Here is a 15,831-nt window from a genome sequence, read left to right on the forward strand (position 1 = left end):
AATCATATTGCCTTAATTTAAAAAAAAAAAACAATAGGAAAATACAACCTTGTTAAGGACACTAATTTTCTTTGTGATTGAATAATGTACCGTAAATAAATAATTGTTCATCCTTAAAATACAGGGGACATAAGTATACATAGAGATAGGCATGAGTAACTTTCCATAAGATCATCTCTCAATGCAAATTAAACCAGCTATTAAGCTTACTGATATGGCACCATGCCTATGTATGGTGAAGGGTATGTGATGATGTGGAGCTATTTTAATTTCAAAGGCCAAGGGAACTTGATCAGGATGCATAATATCCTGGATCCATGAAATAACTGGCCTTTAAAAATAAAAATGTGCCTGCCTCTATGGGAATTTAACATAGGGGGGTGTATAATTATGCTCCCTGTATTTTAAGGAAGAACATTTATTTATCTACATTAGATTATTCATTAAGAAGTAAATTGGTGTCCTTAAGACGTCGGATTTTCCTACATTTTTTTAATTAAGGCATTAAGATCAATTTCCAAAAGATGTGTATTTTTTTTTAATTCTTCTTTTTAATCAACTTTAGCATGGGTGTGTAACCTTATGCAACCCACTGTATGAGTATAGCCCGACCGATATATTGACGTGGCCCAGTGTTAAAACGTGAGAATACTGTTGCTTGCAAACTAGAACTGTCCCGTTAACCATTTGTTGTGCTTCAAGGCTTTGGTACCAATCAACAGCAAATATTCAAAGGTGACACAGCTTCCTTTCCGGTTAAATGACTGGCCACCGCAGTGTGACGTTGGATTGTGTTTCTCCAGAAGTTGCATCTGTCTCAACATTATCAGAGTATTGAAGGAAAAACAAAACAAAAAAGATTCAAATCCCGAAAATGAATACCTACCCAACAAACGAATATCCTAATAGTCGAATATTCGGATTCAGCCCTTTTGCAACTTAAAAAAATAGTTGCTGTAAAAGTTGTTAGAAGTACTCAAATTATGCTTTTTGGCTTTTTCCGTTTCCTTCATAGTGTTACTTTTTTTTTTTTCGCGCACGTTATAGGTTAACAAAGTAAAAAAGCCCAAATTCCACCCCTAAGGAACCTGCCATCTCCAACAGAAAACACTGTTCACAAATTGCTCCAAACAGCTACATTGTAGTCCAGTCTTCACTTCTGTGACAAACGTCATGGAAGTACACGCCCTCATACTCTGTTTCTGACTGGCTAGTAGTCCTTACCTAGCTACTGCGCATGTGCAACTCCCTACAAAGATAGAACAGAAGGCTTATGCCTTACTTTGTAGCTAAAACAGAGAGCTCAACAAACAGGAAATTAAACCATGTAAACCTATTCTGGTACAACCTCTAAAATAAAATTATGAACCTGAGAATGAGCATAATATGAGCACTTTAAGACATAGTAAGTAGAATACATTGCATGGGTATTTTAATAATGTATCAGGAGGTATGGCTGCGGAGACTGGCAAAATACACAGACGGCGTCCATGGTAATAAAAGAGAGAATTTGGATGGCTAGATCTGCCATGGAATGCCCCTGGGTAGTGACCACCGCTTTTTACAGTCAGGCTCAATGGTGCCTTTGTGCAGCTGAGCCCAGCTGGCTGTCCAGGAAACCTCAGTACTCACTGCACAGTCCCACATCTCCAGAAACACAGACATCTGCACACAGGCCACCTTTTTATTTTGGGATTTACACTGGGAACAGCCTATACCCAAGTTGCCAGATCACTATAATCACAGACACACACACATACATATACATATACATATACACACACACACACACACACACAGTATATAGTGATTTAATTGTGATGGAGGACAAGGGCATTTGTTTTACATTAAGACCAGAAACTAGATGCCTTTAATCAGCAGAAGTTCAGTCTAACATTTCCTATAAGTATCTCCTTTCAGCTCTTGTTTGTTCTCCACCGACTAGCTTTTCATACAGTGGGCCCTATTTCTTGACATTTCATAAACCAGAAAGTAGCCAAATCTGCAGCTTAATCAGTAATGAAAATGAATCGTTTGTGTGGCAACTTTACAAATAATTAATTTTAAAGAGTCCCACAAAATACTGGAATGCTGTGGTCAAACTACACCTGGAAAAGTTCCAACATTAATGAATTATTAACTCAACTCTGCCGGAGCTTCAACTAATAACTACTTTAGCTAATGAAATACAAACTAAAACCTAAACTTGTATATGTATTGCAATATTTCTATGTTGTTGTATGTATACTTGTATGTACACTGTGTATTTCTGTAGTTCTATGTTTGTGTTATGCCACGATTTGTGTGAAATAAACTTTAAAAAAGTTAAGAAACAAGAGGGGTAGAAAAAAATTACAGGCACTGCAACACACGCGCACACACACGCGTGGGCGTGCACAAATACACAAACACTGCAGTGATCCCACAACGATGGAGCGCGAGGCCGTATCAGATTACAATAACATACTCTAAACCCGCGAGCCCTCTCCCTCCATCTCCCTCCGCCCTCCATGGAGCATCGCGTGAGAGCAGCAGCCGACTCTCCAACTTGATTGTGATTAATGCGCGAGTGCAAGATATCCATGCCAGATCTGAGCTAGACGCATTCTTAAGGTAGTCCACAAGAGTGGAGAAACAAACCACAAGAGATCATAATCGTCAAAGCAAAACACAAGACCACACTTTACCGGGTGTTCCTCGTTATTCTGACAACTTTTGCTTTAGAGTTATAGACATTGATATTTCGATGATAGAAAACAGGAGCGGTCGACCTTAACTCGGTCTATCTTCATTTTCGAAAAGATGTGTTATTTAATAAAATAACTTATTAAATATTAGCCATATTTAACTTTTTTAGAAGAAAGCCTATATTCATTTTGATGCCCATATTTCGACAGAACTTAGCTACAAACATTTCATCTAAGTAAACTGAAAGTTAACGTTATAGGCTCTACAGATGTTGCGTGGAACGTTACGTTACGTACTAAGTTTTTTCCTGATGTTCATAGGCCTATATATAAATATAACCCTCGAAATAGCTATAAAAACGGAATGCATAAAGTAACGTTGAAGAGAAAATCAGTTTACACAAAAACAGTTACTGGTAAATCTTACTGCTTCAGAACAGGCTTCTTCCTCTTCTTGTTAGCATAAGATCCTGGGTTTCCCAACATGGTGTCACTTCGTTTAACGCTCACAAACTTGACTTTCGGAGGTTTATTTGTCTTATTTAGCTACCCCTTCGTTGCTAAGGCTTCCTCCATCCGTACAGGGACAGTCTGTTAGTCCGTCGTTTACTCAGCCAGTGAGTCAAACTCCCAATAAAAAAAGCAGCCACCGGGGTCCGCAGAAGTTCGGTGCCGCGTTGCCAGCTCCCGTGGGCGGCCACTGGCGCTGACCTTGGTCGGCGGTGCGGTGAAGTGAGATTGAGGCAGTCTTGTGAACACAAAGTGGTAAAGTTTTGTGAGAGGGAAAGAAAATGGAAATTTAGGAGAGTTTGGCGAATTCACCAGACGTCCAACCCCCTTCTTTGGATAAACAACGCAGCCTTATTATTATCGTTCAGAGTCATTTGAGTTTTCCTTTTTTTCTCCGTGCACGGGGCGTTTTCAGGAAATGTGTATGAACAGTCTGTCAGAGCTGTATGTTTTAAGGTGGACTGGATTCTTTGTGACTGAAGCATGTTTTGTTTCTGCTTTTGTAATATCCAGAGTGTGCTGTGATTTTTAGACTTAGTAGGGAAAATATGTTCTTTGGCTGAGTTTTCTGACCACCGCAGGAAATATTGTAGAAACGTTTCTCTAATAACTTCCATAATACTTGATGCACATATTGTTTTTGTAACTCACTACAACTTGGCTTTAGTCTCATTTTCCCACTAGATTACTGTATGCTGTTGTTATCAAAACCTAAACTATGCAAGGATCTCTGACATACACTCATGCACTTTATCTCTGTTAAGAAAAGCTAATGTGTATGATAACTGATTTATTTAAACTAATGAAAGTACACCAATTAAATACAAGAGACTCTTTTTAGAGATAGGTTTAAAAACCCTTATTGTTATGTGAATGATTTACATTTCAGCTTCAAGCAATACAAAGTCCGGTATGGCCACTAGCTGGAGGGAAGATAAACATCTACAAGGTTTTGCCCTAAGGCAAATCAAAAAAGCTTCATTATGGGGGCTTTTAACTTGTAGACTCTGTTCTCATTCAGGTCTTTATTTTACTTTGTTACATGACCATATCTATGTTAACACTCAAACACAATGTGATTTAACATCTTCCAAAAGAGGGGGCATTTAGGCCTTCCACAATATTTTGGATTTGATCCCATTCAGCCACAAAAGCATTAGTAATACCAGCCAATGATGTTGGGCGATGTGTCCTCCTTAGTGTGCTTGAAACTTTTCTTCGCCAAACCGGCAAACCATTTCTTTACAGACCTGGCTTTGTGCACAGGGACATTGTCATGTTCAAACAGGAAAGGACCTTTTTCAAACTGCTGCCACAACATTGGAGGCACACTATTGTCTAAACTATCCTTGTATGCTGTAACATTAACTCTTCCCTTTTAAGTTTCTTGGAACTAAGGAGAACAGCTCAAACCACAGAAAACAAACCAAACCCAACCCAAAAGTTGTCACAGATGTGTCCACATACATTTGGCCGTATGATGTATTTTATTATAGCTTGTTTTGAGGATGTGTAGTAGTGTAATGATCCAGACAAAGTGGTGATTCACTGAATGGTTTATAAAACACTACACTCACAGTATAATGTGGTTATAACCAGCTAAGGACTTTTTGTGTTATCAATTATCATTATCAATCCTTATCCTTATCAATGTGCATATTTGTAAATGGACTGTTCTAAAATAGCTCTTTTCTATGCTCATTGACTACTCAAAACGCTTAAACGTAGTACAGGTACCATTCACCATTCACACACATTCATACACTGTGCCACAAGGTGCCACATATCTCATCAGATAAATACTCACACACATTTACATACGATGGTGCAGCAGTGTCTTGCCCAAGCACACTTCGACATGGGACTGCAGCACCCCCCCCCCCCCCCCCCCCCCCCCCCCCCCCCCCTCCCCTCCCCCGTCAGTTATAATTTCTTCTGAAGGACATGCATTGTTATGTGTCGTTCATTATCCGTGTATACAGCAGCCTCCTCTAATAGAGTTGATAACAAGCTACATTAAAACACTTGGGCCTAAATCTGCTTTTGACTAAATCCTGTGTAATAGACCAATTAATAACAGTTTATACTCTCTATCATTACTGTCAGGTAAAATACCTTGTATGTCCAAAACCAAGGCTTACAGGGTGACAGGGTGACCAATAGAAATTATTTATTTATGAAAGGAAATTAAAATGATGAAATATGGAGTTTCCAGGTTCTAAATAATAAATAGGTGGACTTGAAGGACAATTCCGGCGCAAAATCAACCTAGGGGTTAACAACATATGTGTATCGAGTCGACCGTTCTCCGGGGACTGATTTCATGCTAATCGAATGCGTCTCTAGCTTTAGACAAGCTACCGCAAACGGTTGTGAGCTTGCTGACGCTAGCTTTCGGGGGCCTCATGTAGGAGAGAGTTACAGTCTTTAAAATCTATCATTTTAACAAACTATGAGTACACTTACAAAGTTTTCAATGCTTCAGTTTCAATGTTGGGACCCTTATTATGCTACTGTTGAAGTGTCGTTCTATTTTGAGCCTGGTTGGTGGTTCAAAATAGCAACTTACCCAATGCCCCGAAAGCTAGCATTAGCAAGCTAACCACCCTTTGCAGTAGCTTGTTTAAAGCTAGAGATGCATTCTAATAGGATGAAAACATGTCCCGGAGAACGTTTGACTTGGTACGCATTTGTTAATAACCCCTGAGTTCATTTTGTGCCGGAATTGTCCTTTAAAGTAAAGTGTTACTCACAGCTACAAAAATGAGGACATTTGGCAGGTTTATTAGACACACCTTGCTTAAATTAATGCATTCTGATACAGTCTGTTAACAGCTTTTGAGCAAATATTACCATCATGAAAGTTAAACTATTTTCTTTTAATAATACACACATTTTTGCCAAAACAGTTTTAGAAAGCTGTTGAATGGTCATTTTGGAGGCTGTAGTTTGTGGTGGGGTGTATACTGACAGGTGTTTTAATTTTTGGGTCCACTCCCTTTTAGATTATTTAGGGTAGACTAAATACAGAAAAGCCTTTTTGTATAATTGTTTCATGTTTTGATTCCCCTGGTTATTTGAAATGCAGCTTTCTACTTCACCTCGCCACACTTCAGTGACAGTTAGAGACATGTTGCAGACAGTCGCCATGGAGACTATTCATACCCTAAGCTCTCCACAGCGCTCATCTGTAAACAGAAGTGTTTATCTTGGACACACTGTACTTCCTCAGAAAAGCCGTCGATCATGTTCACATTCCCTGCTTGGAGTGTTTCAATGGTTCAAATACTAAACTCTGTTTCCTTGATGGAGCAAAACAAAGAACTTTTACTTTGAATTAATGACAAGCTCACATTAAAATCCTGACTGCATTCACACACACACACACACACATACAATGACAATGCGTGTTTTTGCCTTTTGTGTCACAAGTAAATTATGTTACCTCTAAATGCACGGTTTGATTCGAGGATTGTTTCTTGCTTTGCTGTCTTTAGGGAGCCAGTTTTTCTACATGCTCAGTTTTATTGTTTATGCCACTGCGTTGTTAAAACTCTCACTGTTGTTTCCTAGTTAGCATCTGAATAAACAGAAGAAGAAAAAAACTGTAACTCAAACACATAGCGACAAAGTACAAGATGCAAAACACTTTGAAAAAAGCAGACAAAAAAGCAGACGTGTCATGCTCTCATGAGGAACTTCAGCAGTGTTTGACAGTTTGGCTGCTGGATGACAGAGACGCCTGAGGTGGAGGCTTTGACATGCAAAGCACTGACATGTCTGTGTTACGCCCCTGATCACCGGTGTAGACCTCAGGGACTTGCACAGGTACAGGCTATTTTTGCCGGTGCAACAGCCAGTTTGACCTGATTGGCTAAGCTGCCCGTCTAGAGAAATAGCCTAAACAAACTTTTATTTATTTATTTTTTTGTTCCTGTTGCATCAATATGATAAGCCCATCGTTTGTAAAGTTCTATCAAATTATATTGCCAAATTATTAAATCTTGGGTCAATTTATTTTGACCTCAGCGATGCCCTCTGGCCCCAGTCACGTGACTGTATATATATCTGTTTTTTTCCAAAGATTATTTTTTGGGGCATTTTTTAGGCCTTCAATTGACAGGACAGCTGAAGACATCAGAAAGAGAAGGGGGGAATGAAATGCAGCAAAGGGCCACATGTTGGAGTCAAACCCTGGCCGGCTGCGTTGAGGAATTAAACCTCTAAATATGGGCGCCCGCTCTACCAACTGAGCAATCCTGGTACCCTGACTTTGTTAACATTCACACACACGGAACATCGCCAGTGACGTTGTAATAGTTATAGAATCATTGGCACTGCGTTTATAAGAGAGGGAAAGCCCTTCAGCCTGCAGGTGAGTTTTGGAAGTTATGGAGATATTGACAAATGCTTTGTGATTAGTTAAAAAAAAAGAAAAAAATCCACTTCAGCATAAAATAATGTGCAGCTTTGACGTTTGCATCACGTTGGCATGGCAGCATTGCCTGATTCTTACCATGCTGCGTTATCAACTAAAGCTAATGACAGCCTATGTTGCAGCAGCAGGCTAACGTAGCTACGCTACATCCGTTACATTAGTGTGGCTCTGTAGAGAAGAGACAGGCTCATGGATGTGATGGTATGGGCTCTGTCTGGGCTTGAATCATGCTAGATTATACATTGTTTACAGTCAATATGTCACGCAAATTTTTAACCCACAAGCAGAGGTAACGTTAGTGAAAGCTGGTAGAAGTTACCTTAGCATATTTTATAATGAGATTATATACGAATGTCCCTATTTGGTTAATATAATAAACTTAGCTTTTTTAAATAAATGTACAGCCTAATGTTAGTTTTGTGTACTTATACTACACCACACCTTCACAAATAAAGAAGAGAGAGAAAGAGCCCGAAAAAGCAGCTAAAAGAACCGCAGAGCTAGATTAAAACTGCCAGCAGGCCAGCTGCAGATAATGTCAAGCAACCATCCTACATTATTCATTTAATGTAAAGTAGCCTATTTTATCAGAAGCATTTTCTTTAAGTTGGAGTAGGCTAATATCTCATTAAAAACAAATGATTCAATCAATAATAAAAGCACATTGTGCCTGTCCTGTGCAAGGCATTGTTATTATTATTTTATGTGTAGGGCCCAAAAGCCCCTTTAGTCATGTTGGAATTGTTCTGTTTACCATTATATATATATTTATGTATATATATCTATATATCTATATATAGATGTATATATGTACGTCTATATATGAACAGTATATATAAAAACATAAAGATAAGGCCCTACCAAAAGTCCCCAGTGCAGAGAGTAAGGTGGGGCATGCGGAGCATCACTCAACAAAGTTTGTAAAAGTGTGTCAAGGAGAAATTAAAGAAACAGCTCCACCTTTGAAGAGTCGGCTGAGCTTTATCCCCCCCCCCAAAAACAACAACAACTACTGCAATGACACTGAGATCATAACTATATCTGTGAAAGTAGTAAAATAAAACTATTTCCCCTTTAATACAATTTTGATGATTGATTTGATACACGCAGTACACCATCATCCTTTCTCAGTGTAGTGTTAATCTGCATGTAATCATGTTACTTTTCTGTATTTTATGTATTAGTGTTTGGTATCCAGTCATGACAATAGTTTACTGCCTGGCGAAAAGGAAGAACTTCTAAATCATACCTGTGTCAAAATCTGTGTCAATCCCAAGACATAAAACATAAAATAGTTCAAATGTTGAAATACATGTAAAGGAATACAATAGGCTATATAAAACATTGTGGAATACCGTACAGTACTCCACAACCTCATGGAGTATTGTTCATAAAAAAACAAGTTAAAGAGGTGAGTTTTTTTTGCAACACTGTCAAATCAATTTCTGCTTACATCGCCATCTCCATCCAGCCGCTCCCCTGAGAGCTCGTTCTAGCTATAACCTACGTGTCCACGCGCTGTGACACAGACCCACACATTGAGCAGGATAACACAGCAGCCAAGCACTGAGGCAAATGGGAAATGAGAACACGGCAGCTGCCATGCCACAGAACTTGGCGTGTGGTTGCTGGTGAGCCCTGTGCAACTGTTCCCATGCTTTTAATCCACTCTGAGTGCTTGTTTATTTGGCCCTGGTGCATTCCTGTGTGACAGACACCGGTGCACAGCCATCAACACCCGGCTCAATATCTTTATTTCTCACTAACTTTAGAGCAATGTTTTATTCAGGCCAGCAGTGGTTTCCATTCAGGAAAGCCAGCTCCCTCACTGCCTTTTATTGTTCTCCACCCACTGCATAACTTCCCTGAAACTTATTACACCCCTTTTTTTTTTTTTTTTTTTACTGTTTTGATTTCCTTATTTGAACACTTCGGTCTTGTCCTGGGGTCTGCTGCGCTCAGCGACAAAGTATTTAAAGCTGAGGCAATGAGCTGCTCACTTATAGAGAAGGGTTTGAAATCTTCTGTGATTAATTCTTTCCTTTGCTCTAAGGAAGATGTATGGAAGCTCCTTCACACTGGGAAAATGAATGCACTTTTCAGGAATAAACAATGATAAAAATATAACAATTTATTTGAACAATGATGACTTTCTTAGTCAAATGTATGACTTCATATATCCAACTTAAGACTGCATAAAATACATATTATGACATAATCATAGTTTTAAGATGCAGAGTCATAAATAGCCTATAGTGCTAGGAAGTGTTTACAAGATACTATCTCATAATTTTGACTCCCTTAGTCCTAATTTGTGTGTGTTGAGTAGGATACTGTTAAAGTTACACCATCCATGATCAGCAAACCTACCCTGAATGAGTAAAGGGTAAAGATTTACCAATTACAACAAGTAATCCTTGTCATTTTTCACTTTTATAAAACTTTATTAGTGTATTTGTTTTTGGTGGTGGGTTTTCATGAGAGTGGATGCTGCAGCTGCAGTATTAGGTGGAAAAGCAGACAATGAGGCCATCGACCGTCAGACACTGTCGGCTCATCAGCTCTCTCTGGACTGCAGAGTCCTTTTTCAAACAGGCAGAGGCTTGACATGAAGCAGAAATGCTGCCCTCTGGGAAAGAGAAGAATCGCGTGTGAAGGACGGGAGGGCAGTTTTTAACACAGTGAGACCTAACTGTGATCCATTACATCCTCAACCACAGCGCCATTAAAATGAAGAGAAGGTCGTATAGTAAAGCGCCCTCTGAGTGTCATGATTCCTGTTCATTTGCACTTGTGTGGTCAATTAATTTCATGTGTGAGGTTATTAGTTGAGTATGGAAGTTACTACTGTGTGGCTGGTGGGGCAGCCAGACAGAGAGACCTCACTGTCAGAAGAAAGTAGAGCAAAAGAAAGAGAAAGAGAAAACAATTGAAAGAAAATAACAATGTCCGTGACTGATATTGTTTGAGGCGTGCATACTGGGACTGGTTGGAAATAGCAGGAGATATTGTGTGTCTTTAGTCTATGTTTTGGTAGTCAAACTAAAAAAGAAAGAAGAGCCGAAATGCACTTTTTAGAGTAAAAAAAACATGTCACTGTAACAGTAATCTTCACAGGAATGACATACAAGCATGTATACTGTAGTCATGGGTTTTCATCCTGTGTCCCACATGTGGTTACTTAAACTCAACATTAACAATAAAGGGAAAACCTTTTTTTTGCATGTGAACACTGACATAAATGTTTCACTGTGATGATCCAAAAAAGTCTGGAAGGCATTACATATTTTTATGAGACAGCCACATGCTTGCTCTAATTGACATTAAATCACTGGCTGCCATGTTTTATGTGCCAAAAAGCAGTATTACACAGAGGTTCACACTGTCTCCTTAATGCTTAACAACCCTTAAACATACAGTATTTACGGGATTTGATGATACTCAGAAAAGCTTTAGCATCTGGATTAAACACTTCATGTAGCAATGGCTAGAAATGGACATGCAATAAGTGAAAAAAAACATTTAGATACATTTTGGGAGTGTCAATATTGGGGCTGCAGTTTAATTATTGATGACTCAAATGATTGTTTAGTCCATACATTTGTCAGAAAATAGCAAAAGTTGCCTATTAAAGGTGATGTCAAACAACTCTTCAGATGGCTGTAAAGACAATGAAACTAAACAGCAAAACTGGGAAATAAAGATGCTGAAACCAGAGAATGTTTGGACATGTTTGCTTGATAAATGACTTCAATGATGAATTGATTATCAAAACAGTAACCAGTTATTTCTTGTTACTGGACTAATGAGTAATGATTAATTGTTTCAGCTCCAGTCAAAATGACTCGCATCCCAAAGACTGTTGCAAAACACTGTAAAACCATATTAAAAAAGCAAAACACACAGCATACCAGGTAAATTACGCAACTCTGCAAAATGATTTCACATTGAGCACGCTGCAGTTGCTCCCCTGTGTTGTTCACTTTCACTCAGAGACTTTACGTAACATCACATGTTCTAACCTTGAGAGTGCACCAATGTGTCATTTAGTATACCAACTATTAATACAGGAGATTGTACAAGGCGTGAGCCCGTGGATGTCAGAATTCTTATTGTGATGTATTGCACCACACTCCACAATATAAAGCTACAATGTGGAACTACAGAGTCCATCAACACCCCATTATAAATCCAATTGATCTTTATTGTCAATTAGTCTTTTTTGTTGTTGTTTTTTCAAGTGTAAGATGCATTACAGATGAACACAATTAGAAACACAGGGACAAAGGTTGTTTGATGAAGTCAAGATGAAAGTTATTGCTGCAGAGTGTTCTTTGTAGGGTTTAAGGCAGGTGTGGAGAGAAGAGCAGAAAATGTAAGCTATTTTGGTTGCCATGCTTTTGAGTTGTTTTAATGATAAACAATGCAGGCAAACCTCCTCCCTGCTGGCACTGTTTAAAGCTAGTCCAAACTGTAGAGGAGTGAAATAAAACCTGCTATAAAAACCAACGGAAATTTGGCAGAGATAGATTTGCCAAACCCCTCAGCTGGCCTCACAGGGCTGCAGCCGTGAGACCTGAATGTAGAGTATTGTTGTTTTACTGTTGACTAATTACTCTGGTTCCTGTGGGGGTGCGCGTCTCTGTGTGTCAGGATGTGAACACAGGAAAGTGTTGGTACTGTACCGTAACTGTGTGAGGATGTATTCACATCTCGACGTCGGCTGCCAAGACCTTTTGCTTGCACACATTTCGTTCCCCCCTTTCCGTTTTCGTTGCAACTTCTTTCCAATCTGCTGTGTCATCTATTGAAGTAAACTTGTTTTGTCAGTTCTTTTTTCATCATTGGATTAAAAAATAAGTTTCAAAAAAGCGAGACGTTCAAAATGTTTTGACATGAATAAGAAATTGGTCGGTCAATCAATCCATCCGTCAGTCCAAAACAAAATAAACCTCAACTGCCATTTTGGATTTTCGTAGCCCCCAGAAGATAAATCGCAGTGTTTTTGGTAAACCCACTGATCTTTCCTCAAGTGTCAAGATCAGGTTAACATTTCTGGCTGTGCATTTTAATTATGATCCCCCATGGTCTCCAATAATTATTTTTTGATTTGGTTTATCCACACAACTAAATAGTTTTGCCTAATAATGTTTTGGAAAAAACATATTTCCTGCGTGGGAAGTTTTTTCCAGTCGACACGCTGTGATGTTCTTGTACCGCACGACATCACAGAGAGGTTTGATGGCACAAAGCTAGAGGGCTTTGACAATGGAAAGACTTTGGTTTGGTTAGGAAAATATCACCATTTTGGCTAAATATTGAAACAAAACACACATCCTATCTTGTGTCAAACCGAGACCACAAGATTTCCCAGAACCATAACCATTTGCTTCGAGTTTCCAAAACATGACCTCAGAAAAGAGAATCAATCAAGTGGCCAAAAGTGGATGTTGTGGTGAAAACAATCTTTTTGTAAATAAATACTGTGTGATCCTAATGCAACTTTGCAGATATACATTAAATTGCATTTCAGGAGACAGGTTTGGCCTATTTAGCTTTTTCTTTAAGTTTATCCTCCCAAAAATGAACGAGAATACCTTATAGGTCGATTCAGAAAGCAGCTTATAACGCCCCATATTTTTTTTAGACAACTAATTATCATAAGTGCAAGCAAGAAAGTAAGGTGACAAAACTATAAGAGTGCCAAAACAATTGTCAGACAAACAGACCTTCACTCAGGAGAATGGGGCTTGTGTCCTGTGTGAAACCAAAAGTCAACGGTCAATTTTGGACATGAACGGACATTTATGGACCTTACTTTGGTTTTGACATTGGGTGGAAAGCCTCGGAAAAAAAAGTAAAAAATTGACAAAACGTCAAAAGGTGGAGAATGTAAGAAAAAGCCCCAACAACTTTGACAGAAAAACTTTAAAAGGTGACAATGGAAACAAAAATGTTGAAAAAAAAAGCAAAAATGTCAAAAACATGATAAACACATCAAAAAATGCCCAGTTTTACTCCCCCCCCCCCCCAATAAATCACACCTTTGGCCTTATATTCCATGACACAGTTAGATGTACCCCCTCATTTTTTTTCAAATGATTCATCTTAAGCCAACCCTTGATGATTAACTAACTCTAACTACGTAGTTTATGTTGCATGCACTTAACTGGTTCTGTTTCACAAAGTTAACTACGAAGTGCCCACACTGAATGGCCTTTGAAATATGAAGCAGTGGAGTTGACTGTCTGCCATGTTTACATTGGTGGTTTCTGAGCCTACAGAGGAAACAGCCAGTGAGTCACACTATTGTGCCGACAGAGTGTAGGAGTTATGTAAAGTCTCGGGAATTCATGTGTGAGCATAGCGAGCTCATAGCTGTAAGGGAAAGTGCAGGCAAAGATGAGCCGACCTCATTTCAGCAGGTGAGTGAATGTGTGTGAAATCATTACTATCACTGTGAAACCAGAGGGAACTATTTATAACAATTTATCTAGGTAAAATTGCCTCTGCAGATCAGTGTTACAATAACAGCTTGTGTTATAATGATCTAATCAACAGCATCTTCACCACGCTACAACTGATCTATGGGTGAGTCATCGCCGTAAAAAGATAGGGTTAGATGTCAGGCATTGTTTAGACCCACATTATGTTAATTCCAGTCCAAATCATGAAGATTAAAAAACATATTTGTACAAGTAGACTACCTACTTGCCAACTTAGGTTTTACCTTTTATACTGAACTCAGGGTTGTAGTGCCAGAAAAAGAAACTGAGATCATGTTGCTTTAGGCTCACAAAGGGGGCCTGAGGGGGCAATCCCTCCCCCCCCCTATAAACACTGTTTGTATCTGGCAGGGTAATGTGGTTTCAGTCCTGCTGTTCACACCATTACATGCAAAACCTCAGAGATACTTTTTCAGTCAGTCAGTGTATATTGTTATGGCTGTTTACATTTCTTTGGGGAAAAACAGATCTAGCTAAATTATTTATCCCATCTGTCTCATGAGCCTGGTCCAAGCCAGTGCGCTAACTTTTAGCAGTCCTGCTAACTATGGGATAGGCGCCTGTCTAAGAGGGGCCCAATGTGTATTCCTGACAGTTGTGAAGGAAGTACAAGAAATATCCTGTTACAACTCCTGCTTCAAAATAGGACTTAAGTGAAAATTTGAAAGTATGAAAATAAGTATCATACGTACAATACAATAATACATACTGTCGGAGTTTAATCTACAGTAACACATCCTAATTCATATGGTCATATTTTGTGTTAATAATTATAATCTGCAAAGTAATTTTTAGGGCCTCATCTACAGCTTTAAAACAAATGAAATGGATTAAAACACACTATATTTCCCTGTATAGGGTGGGGAAATATAAGTACAGTGTACCTCAAAAAAGTACTTAAGTATACAGTAGGCCTACTTGAGTAAATGTGGCCTACATAAATACCTTCCACCACGGGATTCTGCTTGCTTTTCCATTACAGACGGTGACATTGAAATGAAAAAAAAAAATGTTTATGAGTACACCGTTTTTGAGGTCATGCAGGTTTATTTAAAACCAATAAATACTGCCACCTGCTGGTAAAAATACAGATAGAAACATCGGGCATGGACTGTGGGTCCTCACAAGATGAATAGATCATGGATGCGTTAAAGGCAATGGTAAAAATGATTATAATAGTCAATTCTTATGAAGAACAGTAGTATTTTAGCTCACAAGTATTTAGCTTACAGAACTCAAAGGATTAGTCTTCTAGTCAATTAGTGGATAGTCATCAAATTAATTAACTTTTTTAATAATCACTTTATGTTTTCAAGCAAAATGCTTAGACCTAGTTCCATCTTATAAAAATCGTGGTGATTTGAAGCTTATTTAGTTATGAACTGAAAACCTTTACGTTTTGAATTGTTGATCAGACAAAACAAGCAACTTGTCAAACATCTCACTTGGAATCTGGTGGAACTACAATGGGTAATAGTGGAAATTCCATAGACAAAAACAGATGATCAACACATATTTATCCGAACCATAAGCGCAAGAAGGCTAAACTAAAATGTGTTGTTTTGTACATTTATTTTTTTATATTATAAATGTAGCCTACTTTTATCCACTATGTACTGTTATCATTTATTTTTACAGTACAGGCATTTTTGGTTCCTCAAGAAAAAAAAAAAAAAATATTCAGGCAACA

At 38.5% G+C, this 15,831-nt stretch overlaps 1 protein-coding gene across 1 annotated transcript in view; it reads right to left on the reverse strand.

The window, feature by feature from the left end:
- LOC117952598 (aryl hydrocarbon receptor-like) overlaps nucleotides 1-3,600 on the reverse strand; it is a 39,828-nt gene extending 36,228 nt beyond the window's left edge. Inside the window, exon 1 of the mRNA XM_034885002.1 lies at nucleotides 3,115-3,600. Coding sequence (XP_034740893.1) covers nucleotides 3,115-3,173 — 59 coding nt within the window. The 5' untranslated portion in view covers nucleotides 3,174-3,600. The remainder of the gene's footprint in view (nucleotides 1-3,114) is intronic.
- Nucleotides 3,601-15,831: the final 12,231 nt, after the last annotated feature.

The sequence above is a fragment of the Etheostoma cragini genome, chromosome 11 (genome assembly GCF_013103735.1).
Source record: "Etheostoma cragini isolate CJK2018 chromosome 11, CSU_Ecrag_1.0, whole genome shotgun sequence".
NCBI lineage: Eukaryota > Metazoa > Chordata > Actinopteri > Perciformes > Percidae > Etheostoma > Etheostoma cragini.